The 19,872-nt window shown below is 50.9% G+C and overlaps 1 protein-coding gene across 1 annotated transcript in view; it reads left to right on the top strand.

Annotated features, from left to right (window-relative positions):
• LOC143933034 (uncharacterized) overlaps positions 1-19,872 on the top strand; it is a 70,383-nt gene that overhangs the window by 23,522 nt on the left and 26,989 nt on the right. The window contains exons 3-5 of the mRNA XM_077455952.1: positions 3,991-4,058; positions 4,779-4,966; positions 16,819-16,981. Coding sequence (XP_077312078.1) covers positions 3,991-4,058; positions 4,779-4,966; positions 16,819-16,981 — 419 coding nt within the window. The remainder of the gene's footprint in view (positions 1-3,990; positions 4,059-4,778; positions 4,967-16,818; positions 16,982-19,872) is intronic.

The raw sequence follows: 19,872 nt of genomic DNA, 5'->3' as shown, positions 1-19,872 counted from the left end.
GCGGAAAAAGAACACGGCATTCCAAGAAAAACACTTGCTACCCACAGTAAAATCTGGTGGAGGTTCCGTCATGCTGTGTGGCCAGTGCCGGTACTCGGAATCTGGTTAAAGTTGAGGGCCGCATGGATTCCACTCAATATCAGCCGACAACGACCCAAAACACTGCTCAAAATCTACTGGAGGAACAAGTCCAATGTTCTGGAATGGCCATCCCAGTCCCCAGACCTCAATACCATTGAACATCTGTGGGGTGATTTGAAGCGGGCTGTCCATCAACCATCAATCAACTTGGCCACCATCAAACCTCACTGAACTGGAGATGTTTTGTAAGGAGGAACGATCCAAAATACATTCATCCAGAATCCAGACACTCATTACAGGCTGCAGGAAGCGACTAGAGCAGGGATATGCAATTAGCGGACCTTCAGCTGTTGCAAAACTACAAGTCCCATCATGCCTCTGCCTCTGGGTGTCATGCTTGTGGCTGTCAGAGTCTTGCTATGCCTCATGGGAATTGTAGTTCTGCAACAGCTGGAGGTCCGCTAATTGCATATCCCTGGTCTAGAGGTTGTTATTTCTGATAAAGGAGGCTCTACCAAATACTGACGTGATTTTACCTTTGGGGGTGCCCAAATTTATGCACCTGTCTAATTTCGTTTTGATGCATATTGCTCATTTTTTATGTTAATCCAATAAACCTCATTATACTACTACAAATATTACTTTGTCCTTTCAAATGTACCCCTGAGGTGAATTCTCCTGAGGAATGTGTGTGTGGGGGGGGGGCATTGGGGAGTTCATAATTAACCCCGTCTTGTCTGCACCATGCGGGCAAATCTACTTATCATAATCATGTAGTTACTTAGTTGTAAGGTTGAATAAAGTCAGCAATCCATCCCGTCCAACCTGTGTAGTTCTCAGTGGCGCCCCGTCCATTAGGGGCGCACAGGTGCCGCCCCCTCTGTCCACACCACCCCACTATATGAATAATGGATAGATTCAAGCTTAGCATGAATCTATCCATGGCTGCCGTGGCCACCCCCAATTCAGGCATCCTGCCCCATTCAGGATGCGGGGCGCCTGAATTATAGGGGGGGGGTGATTTTTTAAAGCACCTGATTAGAGTCAATAGGCTTCAAAATAGGGTGGGCTCGTGACACAGAGCCTTGAGCCATGAGCCCACCCACTGATCCTCAATCCAGCCAATCAGAAGCAGGTCTGAGACACGTTTTCCAATTTGCCGAAAAGAGAAGAGTCCCAATTGGCCACCAAGGTGGAGGGAGGAAATGGAAGCCGCCATGATGCCCTCCATCAGCAGCGGAAGGGGTAAGTGCACCTGATCCGCCCACAGACCAACCGCCGAGGGGTGGTACTGTTTTTTGCCCCCCCCCCCCCCAGCAAAAAAAATGACCACCAGCCGCCACTGGTAGGTGTGTATGTGTAGAAAAATTATTTCCCATATCCCCGTATATTGTTTTCATTAAGACACCCGTCCAAGAGTCTTATAAAACTATCCATACTTCCTGCCGACACCACCGATTGTGGAAGAGAATTCCACATCCTTACCGCCCTGACAGTGACAAACCCCCCAACACAGCTTATACCTCTTCTCCTCCAGTCCCATCGTGTGGCCCCCGTGTCTTCTTACACTCCCTGCTGGGACTGGAATGTTTCATAATTAAGCTGGGATCACCATTGAGATACTTCCATATCCCTATCATATCTCCTCTCAACGTCTCTTCTCCAAGGAGAATACATTTAGCGCTTGTAGTCGTTCCTCGTAATTGAGGTCCTCCGGTCCCCTTATTCGTTTTGTTGCCCTTCTCTGGACTCCCTCCACTTCCATCCCTGCTGAGGACTGGTGACCAGAACTGGATGGAATACTCCAGGTGCGGCCGGACCAGAGTTTTCTAATATTTTATCTCTGGAGTAAATTCCCTTTTTAATGCATGCCAATTATCAAAGAGTTAAAGATTTAGAAGCTGGCCACCGGCATTGTATGGTGATGAGGGAGGGCTCAGCGTGTCCCGAGGCCGTGTGAGGACTAACACACTGTAAGGCCCCTTTCACACTGGGGCGGGAGCGGCGTCGGCGGTAAAGTGGCGTTATTTTTAGTGACGCTTTACCGTCGTTTTAGGTGCCATATTTGGCCGATAACGGGGCGGTTTTAACCCCCGCTAGTAGGCAAAAAAAGGGTTAAAACCGCCCGCAAAGTACCGCTGCAGCCATGGTGCTTTCAATGGGTTGGAGGAATTTAGAAACGGTGAAGACACGGCTACTTCACCACTCCAAAGATGCAGCTAGCCGGACTTTACAGAAGAGCAGATAATCCCATTTTGAATGAATGAATAACTTGTATAGTGCTACATATGCAAACTATTTTGCATGAAAAGGATGCATGGAATCAGAAAGAGCGTGAGCGTGGCGGCTGGTGGTTTTTTGTTTGGGGGGGCGGCAAACAACCACCCCCCGCAGCACCTCAAACCCCCCCCCCCGTCTTCCGGTCCACCGGCACTTACCCTATCAGCAGTGGGGATCGGCAAGCACATTGGGGATCGACGGGCACATCAGGAATCAGCGGGCACATCAGAGATCGGCAAGCACATTGGGGATCGGCGGGTACATCAGGAATCAGCGGGCACATCAGAGATCGGCAAGCACATTGGGGATCGGCGGGCGCATTGGGGATCGTGGGCACATCGGGGATCGGCAGGCACATCGGGGATCTTATGGCACATCGGGGATCGGCGGGCACATCGGGGATTGGCGGGCACATCGGGGATTGGCGGGCACATTGGGGATCGGCGGGCACATCGGGGATCGGCGGGCACATCGGGGATTGGCAGGCACATCGGGGATTGGCGGGCACATCGGGGATCGGCGGGCACATCGGGGATTGGCAGGCACATCGGGGATCGGCGGGCACATCGGGGATTGGCAGGCACATCGGGGATTGGCGGGCACATTGGGGATCGCAGAGCACATTGGGGATCAGCAGGCACATCAGGAATCGGCAGGCACATTGGGGATCGGCGGGCACATTGGGGATCGGCGGGCACATCCGGGATCGGCGGGCACATCCGGGATCGGCGGGCACATCTGGGATTGGCGGGCACATCGGGCAGGGACTTAGGCTGCGATGGGCATCTGGCAGCATCTCCTGTGTCCTCTTTCATTCCGAGATCACGGTGGCTTCCGCCCTGTGCCTCCTCCCCTCCTCCTAGGCGTCCAATCGCCTGACCTTTCAGCCAATCGGAAAACGGGTAACAGACCTGTGCTTCATGATTGGCGGAGAGGCAATTCAGTGTTAGAAGAGTGAATATTAATTTGCTTTGCTGGGTGGGTTCATAGCGCCATGCGCTGCGCTCAGAGTCTATGGCTCCAATCAGGTGCTTCAAAAAAACACCCCCGCCGCTGAAATTCACGTGCCCGGCGTCCTGAAAGGATCCATGAATAGGGGGTGGCTATGCATGAATCTATCATTTCACCATAAGGAGGGCGGTGCCCGTGTGCCCCTAGTGGGAGTGCCGCCACTCATAGCATTGATTCCGTCTTTATTCTGTATAAAGGGTACAGATGGATTTTTGCCATTGAACGGCCCACAGCGCTGCTACACACAGTAATGGGGGATGGGGGATGGGGGTCTCTGAAGTCTGAATGCACAAGTGGAAACGCGCGTTAAGAAGGAACCTGAACGCAATTGTTTTGTGGGTTTCTCTTTATGATACTTTATCAATGAACTTGATATATTATTTGTTTATATATTACAATGGATTCATCTGATATATTTTCATTAGATGTGTTACAACAAAATAAAATGTATTTGATTTAAAACAAAAACACAAAAAACAAACAAACCGCGTACAATGATTTGACCGCGGAGACTTTGTTGCGAGGATCAGTGCTGAGTAATGAGGAGGAACGACCTTCAATGTCAATCAGTAGAAAATATCGAGTTCTGTGTCAGAGATTCTCCACTTCCCTTTTCAGGTCTTCACACCGCTATATAGGAAGGCGGCACCACAATACTTCTCACAGATGAGAGTGATCTCCGTCCGGTAAGTGGACTCATCAATGTTCATAAAATGTAACAATAAAAAAAGAAAGAAAAAGATAAGAGATTTCCAGGATTAGGCCCAGCAGAGTGAAATGCGTCAGTGGGGGAAGTTCCTGGGTGGGGACTGGCGGGACGCGTCCTTCATTTGATTGAAGTTTGAAGAGTAAAATGCGTCAGTTGGGGGAGCTTCCTGGGGCGGGGACTGGCGGGACGCGTCCTTCATTTGAACGAGGTTTGAAGAGTAAAATGCGTCAGTTGGGGGAGGTTCCTGGGCGGGGACTGACAGGAAGCGTCCTTCATTTGATTGAAGTTTGAAGAGTGAAATGTGTCAGTTAGGGGAGGTTCCTGGGCGGGGACTGACAGAACGCGTCCTTCATTTGATTGAAGTTTGAAGAGTGAAATGCGTCAGTTGGGGGAGGTTCCTGGGCGGGGACTGACAGGACGCGTCCTTCATTTGAATGAAGTTTGAAGAGTGAAATGCGTCAGTTGGGGGAGGTTCCTGGGCGGGGACTGACGGGACGCGTCCTTTATTTGAATGAAGTTTGTTGGACGGAGGTGACTTATATCGGTGGGAGAAGAACTAGTGAAGGTCCTCCTGACATCTTCAAACCTTGATATATTGATCGGATTATAGCCGCCCCGGTATTGGCCCCTCCCCCTCCTCCCCTCCCCCGTGTGATTGCACAATTACTGATCACTTTTCTCACAAACCTTCTTACAGAAATGGAAGCACCGTTGTGAACACCACCGGGGACTACAACTACCCCAACAACCAGACCGACATCGACTTCATCAATCACAACCTGACAAGCGACCTCAATACCATCTTCAGGACGGATCTGAACACCACGAGCCTCAACTCCAGTGTGAAGAACGTGAGCGTCACGCCCGGACCCTCCCCCATAACAAGTACGTCTTCCCCCTTTACCCCGCTCACCGCCACACACCTCCTCTGGGGGGGGGGGGGGGGTTTGCACGCTTGCTTCAAAAAAAAAAAAACATTTTAGGCCTGAAGATTAATTATCACCCCCAAGGATGATATATTTTCTGGAAGCAGAGACCCTGGAGAATAAAGTAGCGCTACTTCCAATGTTTTATGTTACATGAGATCAGCGCAGCAGTTTACGAAACACGAAATTTCAGTAAAAAAATACACCAAAGGCCATTTTAGGGCTCACAAACACAATGAGGTGGATTTACTAAATGCAAATATAATGAGTAGGGAATTATAAAGAGAGGAGGACACAGGATGAGGGGAGAGGAGGACACAGGAGGAGGGGAGGGCACAGGAAGAGAGAAGGGCACAGGAAGAGAGGAGATGGGGACACAGGAGGAGAGGAGTAGTGATGGCCGAACGGTTCGCCCGGCGGTCGTTTCGCGGCGAATTTCCGACTTTCGCCGTCCGCGGGTTCGAACGCCTTTTTCCGTCGTTCGCCCCGGCGGACTTACGTGTTTAATGTATACAAGAACTTTAACCTTTCGTGACACGTTTATCATGTGTTACAGGACAACCAATTGAGACATGACAGCTCATGGACACTTGGACATTCCCCCTAACCTATAAATACACCCGATCCGGTGGCCATTTTACATTCTTTCTTCTGTCACTGTAGGGAAAGGATCCTGTGTGGAGTAGGGACAGAGAAAACGCTAGCTATTTGGTACACAAAAGTTCTTTTCAGGACTGGTATAGGTGTTAGGTCAGCAGCCTGAGTTTCTTTTGTCAGTTTAGATAAAGGGACAGAGCGCTGTATGCTGCTATTTTAGGGACAGCTCAGCCAGATTAGTCTTTCTTCATCATCATCATCATCATCATCATCATTAGCTGTTACTATCAGGTCCACAAAAGAGCTGTTCCAGCTAATCGTTCCAGCCTACTCTTTTTTGCCAATTTGTATAGGGACAGGCAGGAAGCAGTGTGTCAGGCAGTGAGGATAATTTTAAAGACTTGCTGTTACTATTAGTTCCACAAAGGTTCTTTTCAGGACTGGTATCAGTGGTACGGTAATAGGCTTGTACACGTATAATATTCTTTCTTCCAAATATAGAAAGAATATTATACTTGACTGCTGCCCTTCTGCTGCAGTCTGCTAATCATTCACAACTCACTTGTTCCACAAAGCTCTTTATCAGGACTGGTAACTTGGTCTGTCTAGGGTGCTACGGTACATAGGCTTGGGTGCGGTACAGTCTGCTGTTCTGTAAGGACCGCTATCGGTCCACAATACATAGGGTTGCCGTGCACTACTGCTGACCGCTGCCCTATACTGCAGCAGTCCTTCAGCGGTATAGGGACTGACGCACAGTCTGCTAATCACTAACACACAACCTGCTTGGTCCACAAAAGTTCTTATAAGGACTGGTAACTTGGTATAGGGTGCTACGGTACATAGGCCTGAGTGCAGTACAGTCTGCTGTTCTGTAAGGACCGCTATCGGTCCACAATACATAGGGTTGCCGTGCACTACTGCTGACCGCTGCCCTATACTGCAGCAGTCCTTCATTGGTATAGGGACTGACGTACAGTCTGCTAATCACTAACACACAACCTGCTTGGTCCACAAAAGTTCTTATAAGGACTGGTAACTTGGTATAGGGTGCTACGGTACATAGGCCTGAGTGCAGTACAGTCTGCTGTTCTGTAAGGACCGCTATCGGTCCACAATACATAGGGTTGCCGTGCACTACTGCTGACCGCTGCCCTATACTGCAGCAGTCCTTCATTGGTATAGGGACTGACGTACAGTCTGCTAATCACTAACACACAACCTGCTTGGTCCACAAAAGTTCTTATAAGGACTGGTAACTTGGTATAGGGTGCTACGGTACATAGGCCTGAGTGCGTTACAGTCTGCTGTTCTGTAAGGACCGCTATCGGTCCACAATACATAGGGTTGCCGTGCACTACTGCTGACCGCTGCCCTATACTGCAGCAGTCCTTCAGCGGTATAGGGACTGACGCACAGTCTGCTAAACACTAACACACAACCTGCTTGGTCCACAAAAGTTTTTATAAGGACTGGTAACTTGGTATAGGGTGCTACGGTACATAGGCCTGAGTGCAGTACAGTCTGCTGTTCTGTAAGGACCGCTATCGGTCCACAATACATAGGGTTGCCGTGCACTACTGCTGACCGCTGCCCTATACTGCAGCAGTCCTTCATTGGTATAGGGACTGACGTACAGTCTGCTAATCACTAACACACAACCTGCTTGGTCCACAAAAGTTCTTATAAGGACTGGTAACTTGGTATAGGGTGCTACGGTACATAGGCCTGAGTGCGTTACAGTCTGCTGTTCTGTAAGGACCGCTATCGGTCCACAATACATAGGGTTGCCGTGCACTACTGCTGACCGCTGCCCTATACTGCAGCAGTCCTTCATTGGTATAGGGACTGACGTACAGTCTGCTAATCACTAACACACAACCTGCTTGTTCCACAAAAGTTCTTATAAGGACTGGTAACTTGGTATAGGGTGCTACGGTACATAGGCTTGAGTGCGGTACAGTCTGCTGTTCTGTAAGGACCGCTATCGGTCCACAATAGATAGGGTTGACGTGCACCACTGCTGACCGCTGCCCTATACTGCAGCAGTCCTTCAGCGGTATAGGGACTGACGTACAGTCTGCTAAACACTAATACACAACCTGCTTGGTCCACAAAAGTTCTTATAAGGACTGGTAACTTGGTATAGGGTGCTACGGTACATAGGCTTGAGTGCGGTACAGTCTGCTGTTCTGTAAGGACCGCTATCGGTCCACAATAGATAGGGTTGACGTGCACCACTGCTGACCGCTGCCCTATACTGCAGCAGTCCTTCAGCGGTATAGGGACTGACGTACAGTCTGCTAAACACTAACACACAACCTGCTTGGTCCACAAAAGTTCTTATAAGGACTGGTAACTTGGTATAGGGTGCTACGGTACATAGGCTTGAGTGCGGTACAGTCTGCTGTTCTGTAAGGACCGCTATCGGTCCACAATAGATAGGGTTGACGTGCACCACTGCTGACCGCTGCCCTATACTGCAGCAGTCCTTCAGCGGTATAGGGACTGACGTACAGTCTGCTAAACACTAATACACAACCTGCTTGGTCCACAAAAGTTCTTATAAGGACTGGTAACTTGGTATAGGGTGCTACGGTACATAGGCTTGAGTGCGGTACAGTCTGCTGTTCTGTAAGGACCGCTATCGGTCCACAATAGATAGGGTTGACGTGCACCACTGCTGACCGCTCACCTATACTGCAGCAGTCCTTCAGCGGTATAGGGACTGACGTACAGTCTGCTAATCACTAACACACAACCTGCTTGTTCCACAAAAGTTCTTATAAGGACTGGTAACTTGGTATAGGGTGCTACGGTACATAGGCTTGAGTGCGGTACAGTCTGCTGTTCTGTAAGGACCGCTATCGGTCCACAATAGATAGGGTTGACGTGCACCACTGCTGACCGCTGCCCTATACTGCAGCAGTCCTTCAGCGGTATAGGGACTGACGTACAGTCTGCTAAACACTAATACACAACCTGCTTGGTCCACAAAAGTTCTTATAAGGACTGGTAACTTGGTATAGGGTGCTACGGTACATAGGCTTGAGTGCGGTACAGTCTGCTGTTCTGTAAGGACCGCTATCGGTCCACAATAGATAGGGTTGACGTGCACCACTGCTGACCGCTGCCCTATACTGCAGCAGTCCTTCAGCGGTATAGGGACTGACGTACAGTCTGCTAAACACTAATACACAACCTGCTTGGTCCACAAAAGTTCTTATAAGGACTGGTAACTTGGTATAGGGTGCTACGGTACATAGGCTTGAGTGCGGTACAGTCTGCTGTTCTGTAAGGACCGCTATCGGTCCACAATAGATAGGGTTGACGTGCACCACTGCTGACCGCTCACCTATACTGCAGCAGTCCTTCAGCGGTATAGGGACTAAGAGTTTTGTCACAGGGTCATTTAAAAAATGACATGCAGAGGAAGAGGCAGGCCCTTCCGCAGGGGTGGTAGGGGTAGGGCAGGAGCAACAGGCTTGAGCCAAAGTGGGAAGTTGCAGAAGGTGCGTTCAATTACTTTAAAGGATGCACCAGACTTGGTTGAGTGGCTCGCTCAGCCTTACTCTTCTGCACCCTCCTCATCCTCTCGATCTGCACCCTCTTCTTCACTCTCTGCTATGTGCACCCCCAAAGACACTACCACCAACAACACGACCACCACCACCACCACCACATACCTTCCGCTTGAGTCACTGGAATTATTTTCCGATCCATATCAAGAGGACATTTCTGATGCGCAGCCACTCTTGGTATTGGATCAGGAAGAGGAGGTAGCAACAAGCGCTACTCAGCAGTCTGACGCCAGTACCCAGATCAGCCCAAGGAGGAGGTTGGTCCCCGGTGTTGCTGCCTACTCTACTTATAGCGGTGGGGAAGGTGACGTTGATGATGACGTGTCTAGTGATGTCACGTGGGTGCCCACAAGAGAGGAAGAGGAGGGGAGTTCAGAGGGAGATATGGACCAGCAGATAGGGAGGAGAAGCAGCAATGACTTACATTGCACAGCAGGGACAAAGCAGACTGCAAATGTATCAGGAGCGAGTCATCGACCATGTACGGTCACATCTGGCGCTCCCAGGACACCGGCACATGGCTCCGCAGTGTGGGCTTTTTTTAACGTGTCCGCTGCTGACAATAGCGTTGCCATCTGCAATCTTTGCAGTCAACGCGTTAGTCGCGGTAAGCCCAATACTCACCTAGGGACGACCGCCTTAAGAAGGCACATGAGCAGCCATCACCGAGCCCAGTGGGAGCAACGGAACACACAAAGCCACACTGCAGGCTCTCACCGTCCAGCCTCGTCTTCTACTTCTCCTTCTCCTCTCTCCTCACAATTGTCCTCCACTCCACCTTCCATCACGCCAAGCTCACATTTTTCTGCAAAAAGGCAGGCTTCCGTGGGCCTAATGTTTGAGCGTAAAAAAATGATGACGCCGGATAACCCTCTTGCCCAACGGTTGGCGGCTGGCTTGTCAGAACTCATAGCCCGCCAACTACTGCCATATAAACTGGTGGACTCGGAGGCCTTTCGCAAATTTGTGGCCATTGGAACACCACAATGGAAGGTCCCAGGAAGGAAGTATTTCTCAGAGAAGGGCATCCCAGAGCTATATGGCCATGTTCAGCGGCAAGTGAATGTATCTCTGGCACACAGTGTCGGTGCCAAGATACATCTGACCACAGACACGTGGTCTAGCAAACACGGGCAGGGAAGGTATATCAGTTTTACTGCCCACTGGGTGAACCTTCTGACGGCCGTCAAGCATGTAACCCGTGGCACCCGTGTAGATTTGGTTTTACCGCCACGGATTGCATGCAGGCCTGACTCTTCTTCTCCTCCTCCTACTCCATCCTCCTCCCTCTCCTCCTCAGCTGCCTCCTCCTTTTCCGCTGCTAGCGTCTCTTCCACTGCACCGCCCAAGCTCCCCAGAACCTATTCCACATGCCAGGTGAGACGTTGCCATGCCGTGCTGCGTCTGTTGTGCCTGGAAGCAAAGAGCCACACTGGCCCGGCACTCCTTTCAGCTTTGCGTTCACAGGCAGATGAGTGGCTAACACCGCTCAATTTGACAGTTGGTAAAGTGGTGTGTGACAACGGTGCCAATCTGCTTAGCGCATTGAAACAGGGCAAAATCACGCACGTGCCGTGCATGGCACACGTCTTAAACTTGGTCGTGCAGCGATTCCTTGTCAAATACCCTGGGGTCCAGGACATCTTGCGGCAGGCAAGGAAAATCTCGGCCCATTTCAGAAGATCTTACACGGCCATGGCTCGCCTTGCTGACATTCAGCGGCGACACCATCTGCCGGTCAGACGTCTTATTTGCGATTGCCCGACGCGATGGAACTCAACCTTCTATATGCTTGATAGGCTGCTCCAGCAGAAACGTGCAGTTAACGTCTACCTGTATGAACTCTGCGAAAGAAACGGTTCTGGGGAGCTGGGTTTTTTTTCACCGCGCCAGTGGCTGCTCATGCGCGACACATGCAGACTTCTGCGGCCATTTGAGGAGATCACCAAACTGGTCAGTCGCAGCCATGGCGCCATCAGTGACATGGTACCTTATGCCTTCTTTCTGGAGCGTGCATTGCGTCGTGTCATTGATCAGGCTGTGGAGGAGCAGGAGCGGGAAGATGAGGAAGTCGCAATGCTGGATGAATTCCCAGGGGGGGCTACTCTATCTGAGACAAGTCAACAACAGGAGTCTGATGAGGAGTCAGAGGAGGATGGTGCCGGGGCGGATGAGCAGGAGCAAGAAGAGCATGCTTTAAACCTTTCTGGGATCCCTGTTGTGCGAGGATGGGGAGAGGAGAATGAAGAGGACGACATTATCCTGGATGATGAGCAGGAGCCAGGCCACCACACCGCTTCCACTTTAGTGCAAATGGGGGCCTTCATGCTCCAGTGTTTTAATAGGGACCCCCGTATAAAAAGCATGAGGGTCAAGGACCAGTACTGGGTGGCAACGTACTTAGACCCCCGGTACAAACACAAAATGGCGGAAATGTTACCGCCGTCGCAGAGGGCTGTCAGAATGCAGCACTTCCAGGCCTTGCTTCGAGAAATGCTGCATTCTGCTTTTGCGTGCGCTGGCAGAGGAGCAATTCCCACTCCCAGAGAAGGATTTGCGGGTACCAATCCAACAGCGCCTGCAAGAAGAGGCCGGTTTGAAGATGTGTTGGTGACTTCGGATATGAGGTCATTCTTTCAGCCGACCCATCGACAGGTGTCATCCGGATCCAGCATCAGGGAACGCCTAGACCGTCAGGTGTCCGACTACATTGGGTTAACGGCCGATGTGGACGCTCTGAGGAGTGATGAACCCCTAGACTACTGGGTGGGCAGGCTTGACCTCTGGCCAGAGCTTGCCCAATTTGCAATCGAACTGTTGGCTTGCCCCTCATCCAGTGTCCTGTCCGAAAGGACGTTCAGCGCAGCAGGGGGGATTGTGACCGATAAGCGTACTCGCCTAGCTCACCACAGTGTTAACTACCTCACATTTCTAAAAATGAATGAGGCATGGATCTCGGAGGAATTCAACACATGTGATCAGTAGACCATGTATATGTCTATAAACAATTTTTGGAATCAAGCACACAGACCTTCTTAATTCATTTGGCTCACTTCCCTGACCCAAAAAAGCACACCGTACTATATGCCCCTACCCTCCTCTTTGAAGAGGTTGAGCGGTGTCATATTTCTACTGGGGCTGCTTATTATGAGGGGTTCCCACCATCCCTGTGCTGTGCTGACTTCCTCCTGGGTGTTCTTATTATGAGGGGCTCCCACCATCCCTGTGCTGTGCTGACTTCCTCCTGGGGGTTCTTATTATGAGGGGATCACACCATCCCTGTGCTGTGCTGACTTCCTCCTGGGGCTGCTTACGGTGCTGCTGTCAGCGCTGTATGTCACGGAGCTGCTGTCAGCGCTGTATGTCACGGAGCTGCTGTCAGCGCTGTATGTCACGGAGCTGCTGTCAGCGCTGTATGTCACGGAGCTGCTGTCAGCGCTGTATGTCACGGAGCTGCTGTCAGCGCTGTATGTCACGGAGCTGCTGTCAGCGCTGTATGTCACGGAGCTGCTGTCAGCGCTGTATGTCACGGAGCTGCTGTCAGCGCTGTATGTCACGGAGCTGCTGTCAGCGCTGTATGTCACGGAGCTGCTGTCAGCGCTGTATGTCACGGTGCTGCTGTCAGCGCTGTATGTCACGGAGCTGCTGTCAGCGCTGTATGTCACGGAGCTGCTGTCAGTGCTGTATGTCACGGAGCTGCTGTCAGCGCTGTATGTCACGGAGCTGCTGTCAGCGCTGTATGTCACGGAGCTGCTGTCAGCGCTGTATGTCACGGTGCTGCTGTCAGCGCTGTATGTCACGGAGCTGCTGTCAGCGCTGTATGTCACGGAGCTGCTGTCAGCGCTGTATGTCACGGAGCTGCTGTCAGCGCTGTATGTCACGGAGCTGCTGTCAGCGCTGTATGTCACGGAGCTGCTGTCAGCGCTGTATGTCACGGTGCTGATGTCAGTGCTCTGTATTACGGTGCTGCTGTCAGTGCTCTGTATCTCCTGCACCCTCTTGTTTGCCTACCCTGGTCCCTGACCTTCCCTCTCCTCCATTGCCTTCATTAGCTCCATAGTCCTGAATTGTCAGAACAATTTCCCAAATAAAAAAAAAATGCTTGTAGTTATCGATCCCAAATTCACCTCATACATGTATTATGCTATTGTCCAGGTGGTGGGACTACGTGCTACCCCCTAATAATTACCCCGTGGCCGCAAATTCGACCTAAAGGTTTGCGAAATTCGCCTCCCATTGAAGTCAATGGAGCCCGCGGCGAACGGTCGTTTTCGCGAACGTTTGTGTCCGTTCGCGTTTCGCGTTCGCGAAACGTCCCGTCGGAAGTTCGTCCATCACTAGAGAGGAGAGGAGGACTCAGGAGGAGAGGAGAGGAGGACACAAGAGGAAAGGAGGACACAGGAGGGGAGGAGGACTCAGGAGGAGAGGAGAGGAGGACACAGGAGGAGAGGAGGACACAGGAGGGGAGGAGGACTCAGGAGGAGAGGAGAGGAGGAAACAGGAGGAGAGGAGGACACAGGAGGAAGGGAGGGCACAGGAGGAGAGGAGGACACGGGAGGAGAGGAGAGGAGGACACAGGAGGAGAGAAGGACACAGGAGGAAGGGAGGGCACAGGAGGAGAGGAGGACACAGGAGGAGAGGAGAGGGCGACACAGGAGGAGAGGAGGACACAGGAGGAGAGGAGGACACAGGAGGAGGGGAGGGCACAGGAGGAGAGGAGAGGGCGACACAGGAGGAGAGGAGGACACAGGAGGAGAGGAGGACACAGGAGGAGAGGAGGGCACAGGAGGAGAGGAGGGCACAGGAGGAGAGGAGGACACAGGAGGAGAGGAGGACACAGGAGGAGGGGAGGGGAGAGGAGGACACAGGAGGAGAGGAGGACTCAGGAGGAGAGGAGGACACAGGAGGAGGGGAGGGCACAGGAGGAGAGGAGGACACAGGAGGAGAGGAGGACACAGGAGGAGGGGAGGGGAGAGGAGGACACAGGAGGAGAGGAGGACTCAGGAGGAGAGGAGAGGAGGACAATGGAGGAGAGGAGGACACAGAAGGAGAGGAGGACACAGGAGGAGAGGAGAGGAGGACACAAGAGGAGAGGAGGAAACAGAAGGAGAGGAGGACTCAGGAGGAGAGGAGAGGAGGACAATGGAGGAGAGGAGGACACAAGAGGAGAGGAGGACACAAGAGGAGAGGGGAGGAGGAAACAGCCCGTCACATCCACATAGTAAGTGACGGAACTTCCCGGGGGGGGGGGGGGGGGGGGAGTTGCTGGTTGACAGTGCAGTGACCCCTGTGGCTGCCCCTGGTGCGAGGAGTCCTCCCCCGGTTGCGTTTGGTGTTGCTGGGCCTCTCCAAACCCGAGAGGCACCGGACCACCATGAAATCCTCCTTCCAGTTACTGCGCCTCAGACTAGCCAGCCCGAGACTCGAAAAACGGATGGATCCGCACCCCAGGCCATGAGGGTCCCTGGGGGCTGGTCAGGAGGACCAGGGAGTCAGAACATACTTCTGGACCGGAACCCAGAACCACGTGACTTCAGCACCTTAAGTACCCTCTCCCAGAATACACAGCGAGACAACGCACCCACTGATTGGCTCAGAGAGAGAGATTGGTACCCAATGCGTCCAACCAGACGGCGTTCCAATGCCTGTCAGAGATGATACCTCCACCTATCACCAGGCAGAACATAGTCCAGCCAAACTGATGCCAGAATCACAATTTAGTGAAATTAACCCCCAAGACCCAACTATAGTCTTAGGAAAAAACGAAATTTACAACATTGCGTGTACTCTTCAGGTGTACCGGCGCTACAGGTAGTTCTGTAAACAGACACAACCAGGGCACTTACCCTTTGGGGAAATTGTATTTATTTTCTTATCAAAGTAAAGAGTTGTGCTTGTGACCAATTCTTTTCCCATTTCTCCTTTTTTCATTCTGTTTATGATTTTCACTAAAGTGATACTTACCGTACGGCACATGCAGGCCTTTTCCCAACACATAAAACAAAGACAATTCCATGGCGCAACTCACCAACCAGTCTGCTGACCAATCAAACTAACCCGGGGTTTAGTTAGCTCATATTTGTAAACGCATGTGAAAGCTGCACGGCCTCGTCACGGCACCCTGCGTTGCTTGCAGTCCTAACACTACAAATTTATAAGTGTCTCCACAGTGGAAGCGCATGCATGGAATGGATAGAGGTGGGACAGGTGGGCCTGGAGACTGCCCAAGCCCCCTTAAAGGAACAGGAGCACACTGGACACTCAGCAAGGGCACAATGGCAGCGAAGGTGCCCGGTGTGTCGCCCGGACCATATATACAAAAAGTAACAAAAAACTGGCCACACACTTTGCCTAACACAACTACAAAAGATGGGTACCACCATAAAAAACATCATAAAATCCTGTGTGTATCTTCATCCTTTCAGTTTATCTTTGCCTTTCCACCTCCCAACAGATCCAAACCAATATTTGTGAGCTTAGAATGGCACATTAGTATATAACATATATCATATAACATATATCATATAACATATAACATATATCATATATAACATATATCATATATCTGCACACAGGTCAGGCATGTACTGGCCATAGGGACTATAGGGAGTTTCCCGGTGGGCCGATGGCTCAGTGGGCTGGTTTCAGTGACAGCCAGTGGCATCGCTGGGGGGGGGACTTTTGGGGCTATAGCCCCGAATCTGGGGCCCATAGCCCCAAGTCAGTCCAGGAGTCCCCAACTACAGGGTCCCGGCCCACTACCTGCCCTCTTTCTGGTGACCCTGATGTAAGCCAGGGGCTCTCTGTGGACCCTGATATAAGAGAGAGGCTCTCTGTGGACCCTGGATTTAAGGGGGAGCTCTGTGGGGACCCGAATGTAAGGGGTTGGCTCTCTAGGGACCCTGATGTAAGGCGGATGATCTCTGGGGACTCTGATGTAAGGCGGATGATCTCTGGGGACTCTGATGTAAGGCGGGTGATCTCTGGGGACTCTGATGTAAGGCGGATGATCTCTGGGGACTCTGATGTAAGGCAGAGGCTCTCTGGGGACCCTGATGTAAGGGGAAGGCTCTCTGGGGACCCTGATGTAAGGGGAAGGCTCTCTGGGGACCCTGATGTAAGGGGAAGGCTCTCTGGGGACCCTGATGTAAGGGGAAGGCTCTCTGGGGACCCTGATGTAAGGGGAAGGCTCTCTGGGGACCCTGATGTAAGGGGAGGCTCTCTGGGGACCCTGATGTAAGGGGAGGCTCTCTGGGGACCCTGATGTAAGGGGAAGGCTCTCTGGGGACCCTGATGTAAGGGGAAGGCTCTCTGGGGACCCTGATGTAAGGGGAGGCTCTCTGGGGACCCTGATGTAAGGGGAGGCTCTCTGGGGACCCTGATGTAAGGGGGGCTCTCTAGGGGCTTTTTTGCACAATTGCATACAGTTTATATACTGTTTTTTGCGTGTTTGCAAAATTAAAGTGGGCCGGTCTGGATGAAGTCCAGGGCCAAATTTTTGTCCCAGCCCAGCCCTGACACAGGTCATCTCTCATTATATCTCGCTGCACATGGGTGCCGACTACCAGCAACCCAAAAATAAGCGACACAAATTTGTAAAGAAAACTAAACAGTCTTCTGTTTCTCTTTTCAGACGTAACTCAGATGAAGCTGTATATAAATTGCAGCACAAACTTCAGTGGTTACACAAAGGAATGCAATGAGTCCTGTGTGTGTCTCGGGCCGTGCGCTCAAAATAACGGCAATTGTTCAGCCGGTCAGCAATGCTACAACCAAGTCAACGGACCGGTTTGCATGTAAGAGAACTTTGACTTTTGGTTGAAGAGATATGTTTAATTCAGTTAGGCTCATTTATTGGTATATCTAATATCACTATCTTTTATGGATGTGATGCACCTCTATAGGAGCCGCTGGTGAATGAAGTCCTCTTTCCTCACAGTACTACATTCACCAGCAGCTCCTACAGGCACACATCATTTTCTTCACTCCTGGCTCTATGGAACAGTCTAGGGCAGTGATGGTGAACCTTGGCATCCCAGATGTTTTGGAACTACATTTCCCATGATGCTCATGCACTCTGCAGTGTAGTGGAGCATCATGGGAAATGTAGTTTCAAAACATCTGGGGTGCCAAGGTTCACCATCACTGGTCTAGGGGTTTCTTTTTTGGGGGTTTTCTCGGGGACATTGAACTTGGATAGGGATAAGGGGAGCATGAGATACCCCTATAAACTGCAGAACCAAATAACTTGAGGGATCCTTAGTTTTCTGGCTGCACTGTACAAAAAGGAAAGTCCTACAGGATCTCTAGGGACTAGTACTCCTTCCAGAGTATAAAAGCTCCACAGAGTCCCTAACTCTTCAGCACTGGGGTCATTTACTCACACAGGTACGGGATCATTGGCTGCCTCCTGCTGATATCCACCAGGCTCGTCCTAGAGAGGGAGCTGTAGACACTACCATAGGATAGCTGGACTCTTCCTCACCAACTTTCCTCTGGCATTCTCCAGTGAGCTTCTCCAGACCCAACTTGACTTAAGCTTGCAAATAGGCCCTCGAGCTCAGCCTAGCTGGGACCTTGGTGCCTTCCTGATGGCTTCTTCAAGAAAACTTCAAGAGCCCCTTGCCCAGGAGTCTCCTCCAGCAGGACTGGACCCAGGACATCTGCACATGCTGCCTCAGGCCTCAGACTACTTATAGGCTCTCCAACCATCTAGTGGGCACTTCTCCCCAGGGATTGTCTGGAGTCTCATGAATATTCAGGCTGCATGCTCTGTTCTTTTTCCCACTATGATTCTAGAATCCTCTAGAGCAGTGGTCATCAACCCTGTCCTCAGGGCCCACTAACAGGCCAGGTTTTATGTATTACCTTGGGGAGATGTAGACTAGAATACGGCAATCACTGAGCAGAAAATGATATCACCTGTGATGTATTTCAGTTATCTTGCAAACCTGGCCTGTTAGTGGGCCCTGAGGACGGGGTTGATGACCACTAGAAGAGAGGGGGAAGATATAGAGCACCAGCCTGTGAGACAATGAACAGCCCTAAATAATCACCCCCCTCTCCTCTGATTACTGTGGAGCTAACTAAATGTACCTGGCAGTCTACTCTACACTAGGTAGGTGCTGCATGTACGATAATAATCTGATAATGATAAAGTCAAACAACAAACAGCTTGTAAAAATGCCTTATCCGTAGGCTCCCCTCTCCTCTATTAAAGCTCTAATGCTCATTAGGTCTAGGGTACTGAAACCGAAGACCATCCTTGCTCCCACAATGTGGGTGGGCTCTTGGTGACCTCACGTACAGTGCAGGCCCATTGGTCCAGCATTGTACAGGATAACGTTGGTGAGCGGGCAGCTGGGAGTGCTCTGTGGTACTGGTCATTCACTGGTGGGGAAGAAACCTGCATGACAGCCAGCAGACATTTAAGTATTTATAGTCGTTGTTAAGCCCCCTAGACTTAACAAGCTTATTACAGCTTTACTAAAGAGATAATGGTGGTGGTAGCGGTGGCGGGGGGGGGGGGGTATATCTGCCTGGAATTAAGCTCTAACTATATAACTGTTATTGACCTTTTTAGCATTCTGAAGGTACACATAGAGCAATGGTGTACAACCTCACTTCTCAAAGGCCACCAACCATTTCTATCTCACAGCGCCTAGAGGCGATTCAGTTCGCATTGTGCGCTATTCAAGTATTTCATTCATTCATTCATTCATTCACAGTTATGTTCTCAGGATCAGAGGGGGGCTCTTATAATGGTCTTCTATTTATGCAGATGTGCCCATGATAAAACATAACACATGAACTGTAGGTGGCCCTTTAGACTTAAAGATTAGCAACACTTGTATGAAACTGAAGTGTATTCAATGGACTAAGAATCGTTCTAGTACTGGATTCCCTTTTCAAATCTTAAAGGCCTCTTATGTTTACTATGGTATTTGTTATATGTGATGGGAGAAGGGTGACACAATGCCCAATGGAGGAGGCATAACAAAATACTCTGGTCAGAGGGTCAAGCCTTGCTACTCCATGCACAATGCAAGAGGCCAGTAGATAGTTCAATAAACATGCTGTCACCCATTTCTTCAAGCAATGAGGCCACATACCATGCCGTCTTCAGTAAACCTTCATCTTCTGAGGAATTCCAGAGGATATGGTGTATGGGCTTATTGTTTGAAGTCTGTTTTCTTATCCTAGAGAGGGAGACCTGTACCACTAGGTGGCTGGAGAAGTAGGGGCATAGAGGGGCTTGGAAGCAGTTCCAGGGAATTCTGTCACATATGCCGCCAACCATAATTAAAAATATTATCTTTATTAAAGGAGTTGTAAAGGTAAATGTTTTTTCACCTTAATGCATTCTATGCATTAAGGTGAAAAAACATCTGACAGTGCCTGCACCCCCAGCCCCCCCCGTTTTACTTACCTGACCCCTCGAAAATCCCACGCTCGTCCCCCGACGTCCTTTCCACCGTTCAGCCTGGCCGCTGATTGGCTGGAGTGGACGGATGGAAAGCAGCGCAGCCATTGGCTCGCGCTGCTGTCAATCACATCCACTGACGCGGAGCGCCGGGGGACGGGTCGTGTGATACAGCGAGCAGCTATAGGAGCGCGCCCGCAGGTGCTTCTCACCATGGGAGGGAGCTCGTGAGAAGTACCTGCGGGAGGAAGCAGAGACAGCCGC

Source organism: Lithobates pipiens, unplaced genomic scaffold, assembly GCF_037356315.1.
Source record: "Lithobates pipiens isolate NorthernLeopardFrog02 unplaced genomic scaffold, aLitPip1_a1.2 Scaffold_27, whole genome shotgun sequence".
Taxonomy (NCBI): Eukaryota; Metazoa; Chordata; class Amphibia; order Anura; family Ranidae; genus Lithobates; species Lithobates pipiens.
Note: the sequence above shows the minus strand (reverse complement) of the source record. Positions and strands in the feature narration are given on the sequence as shown.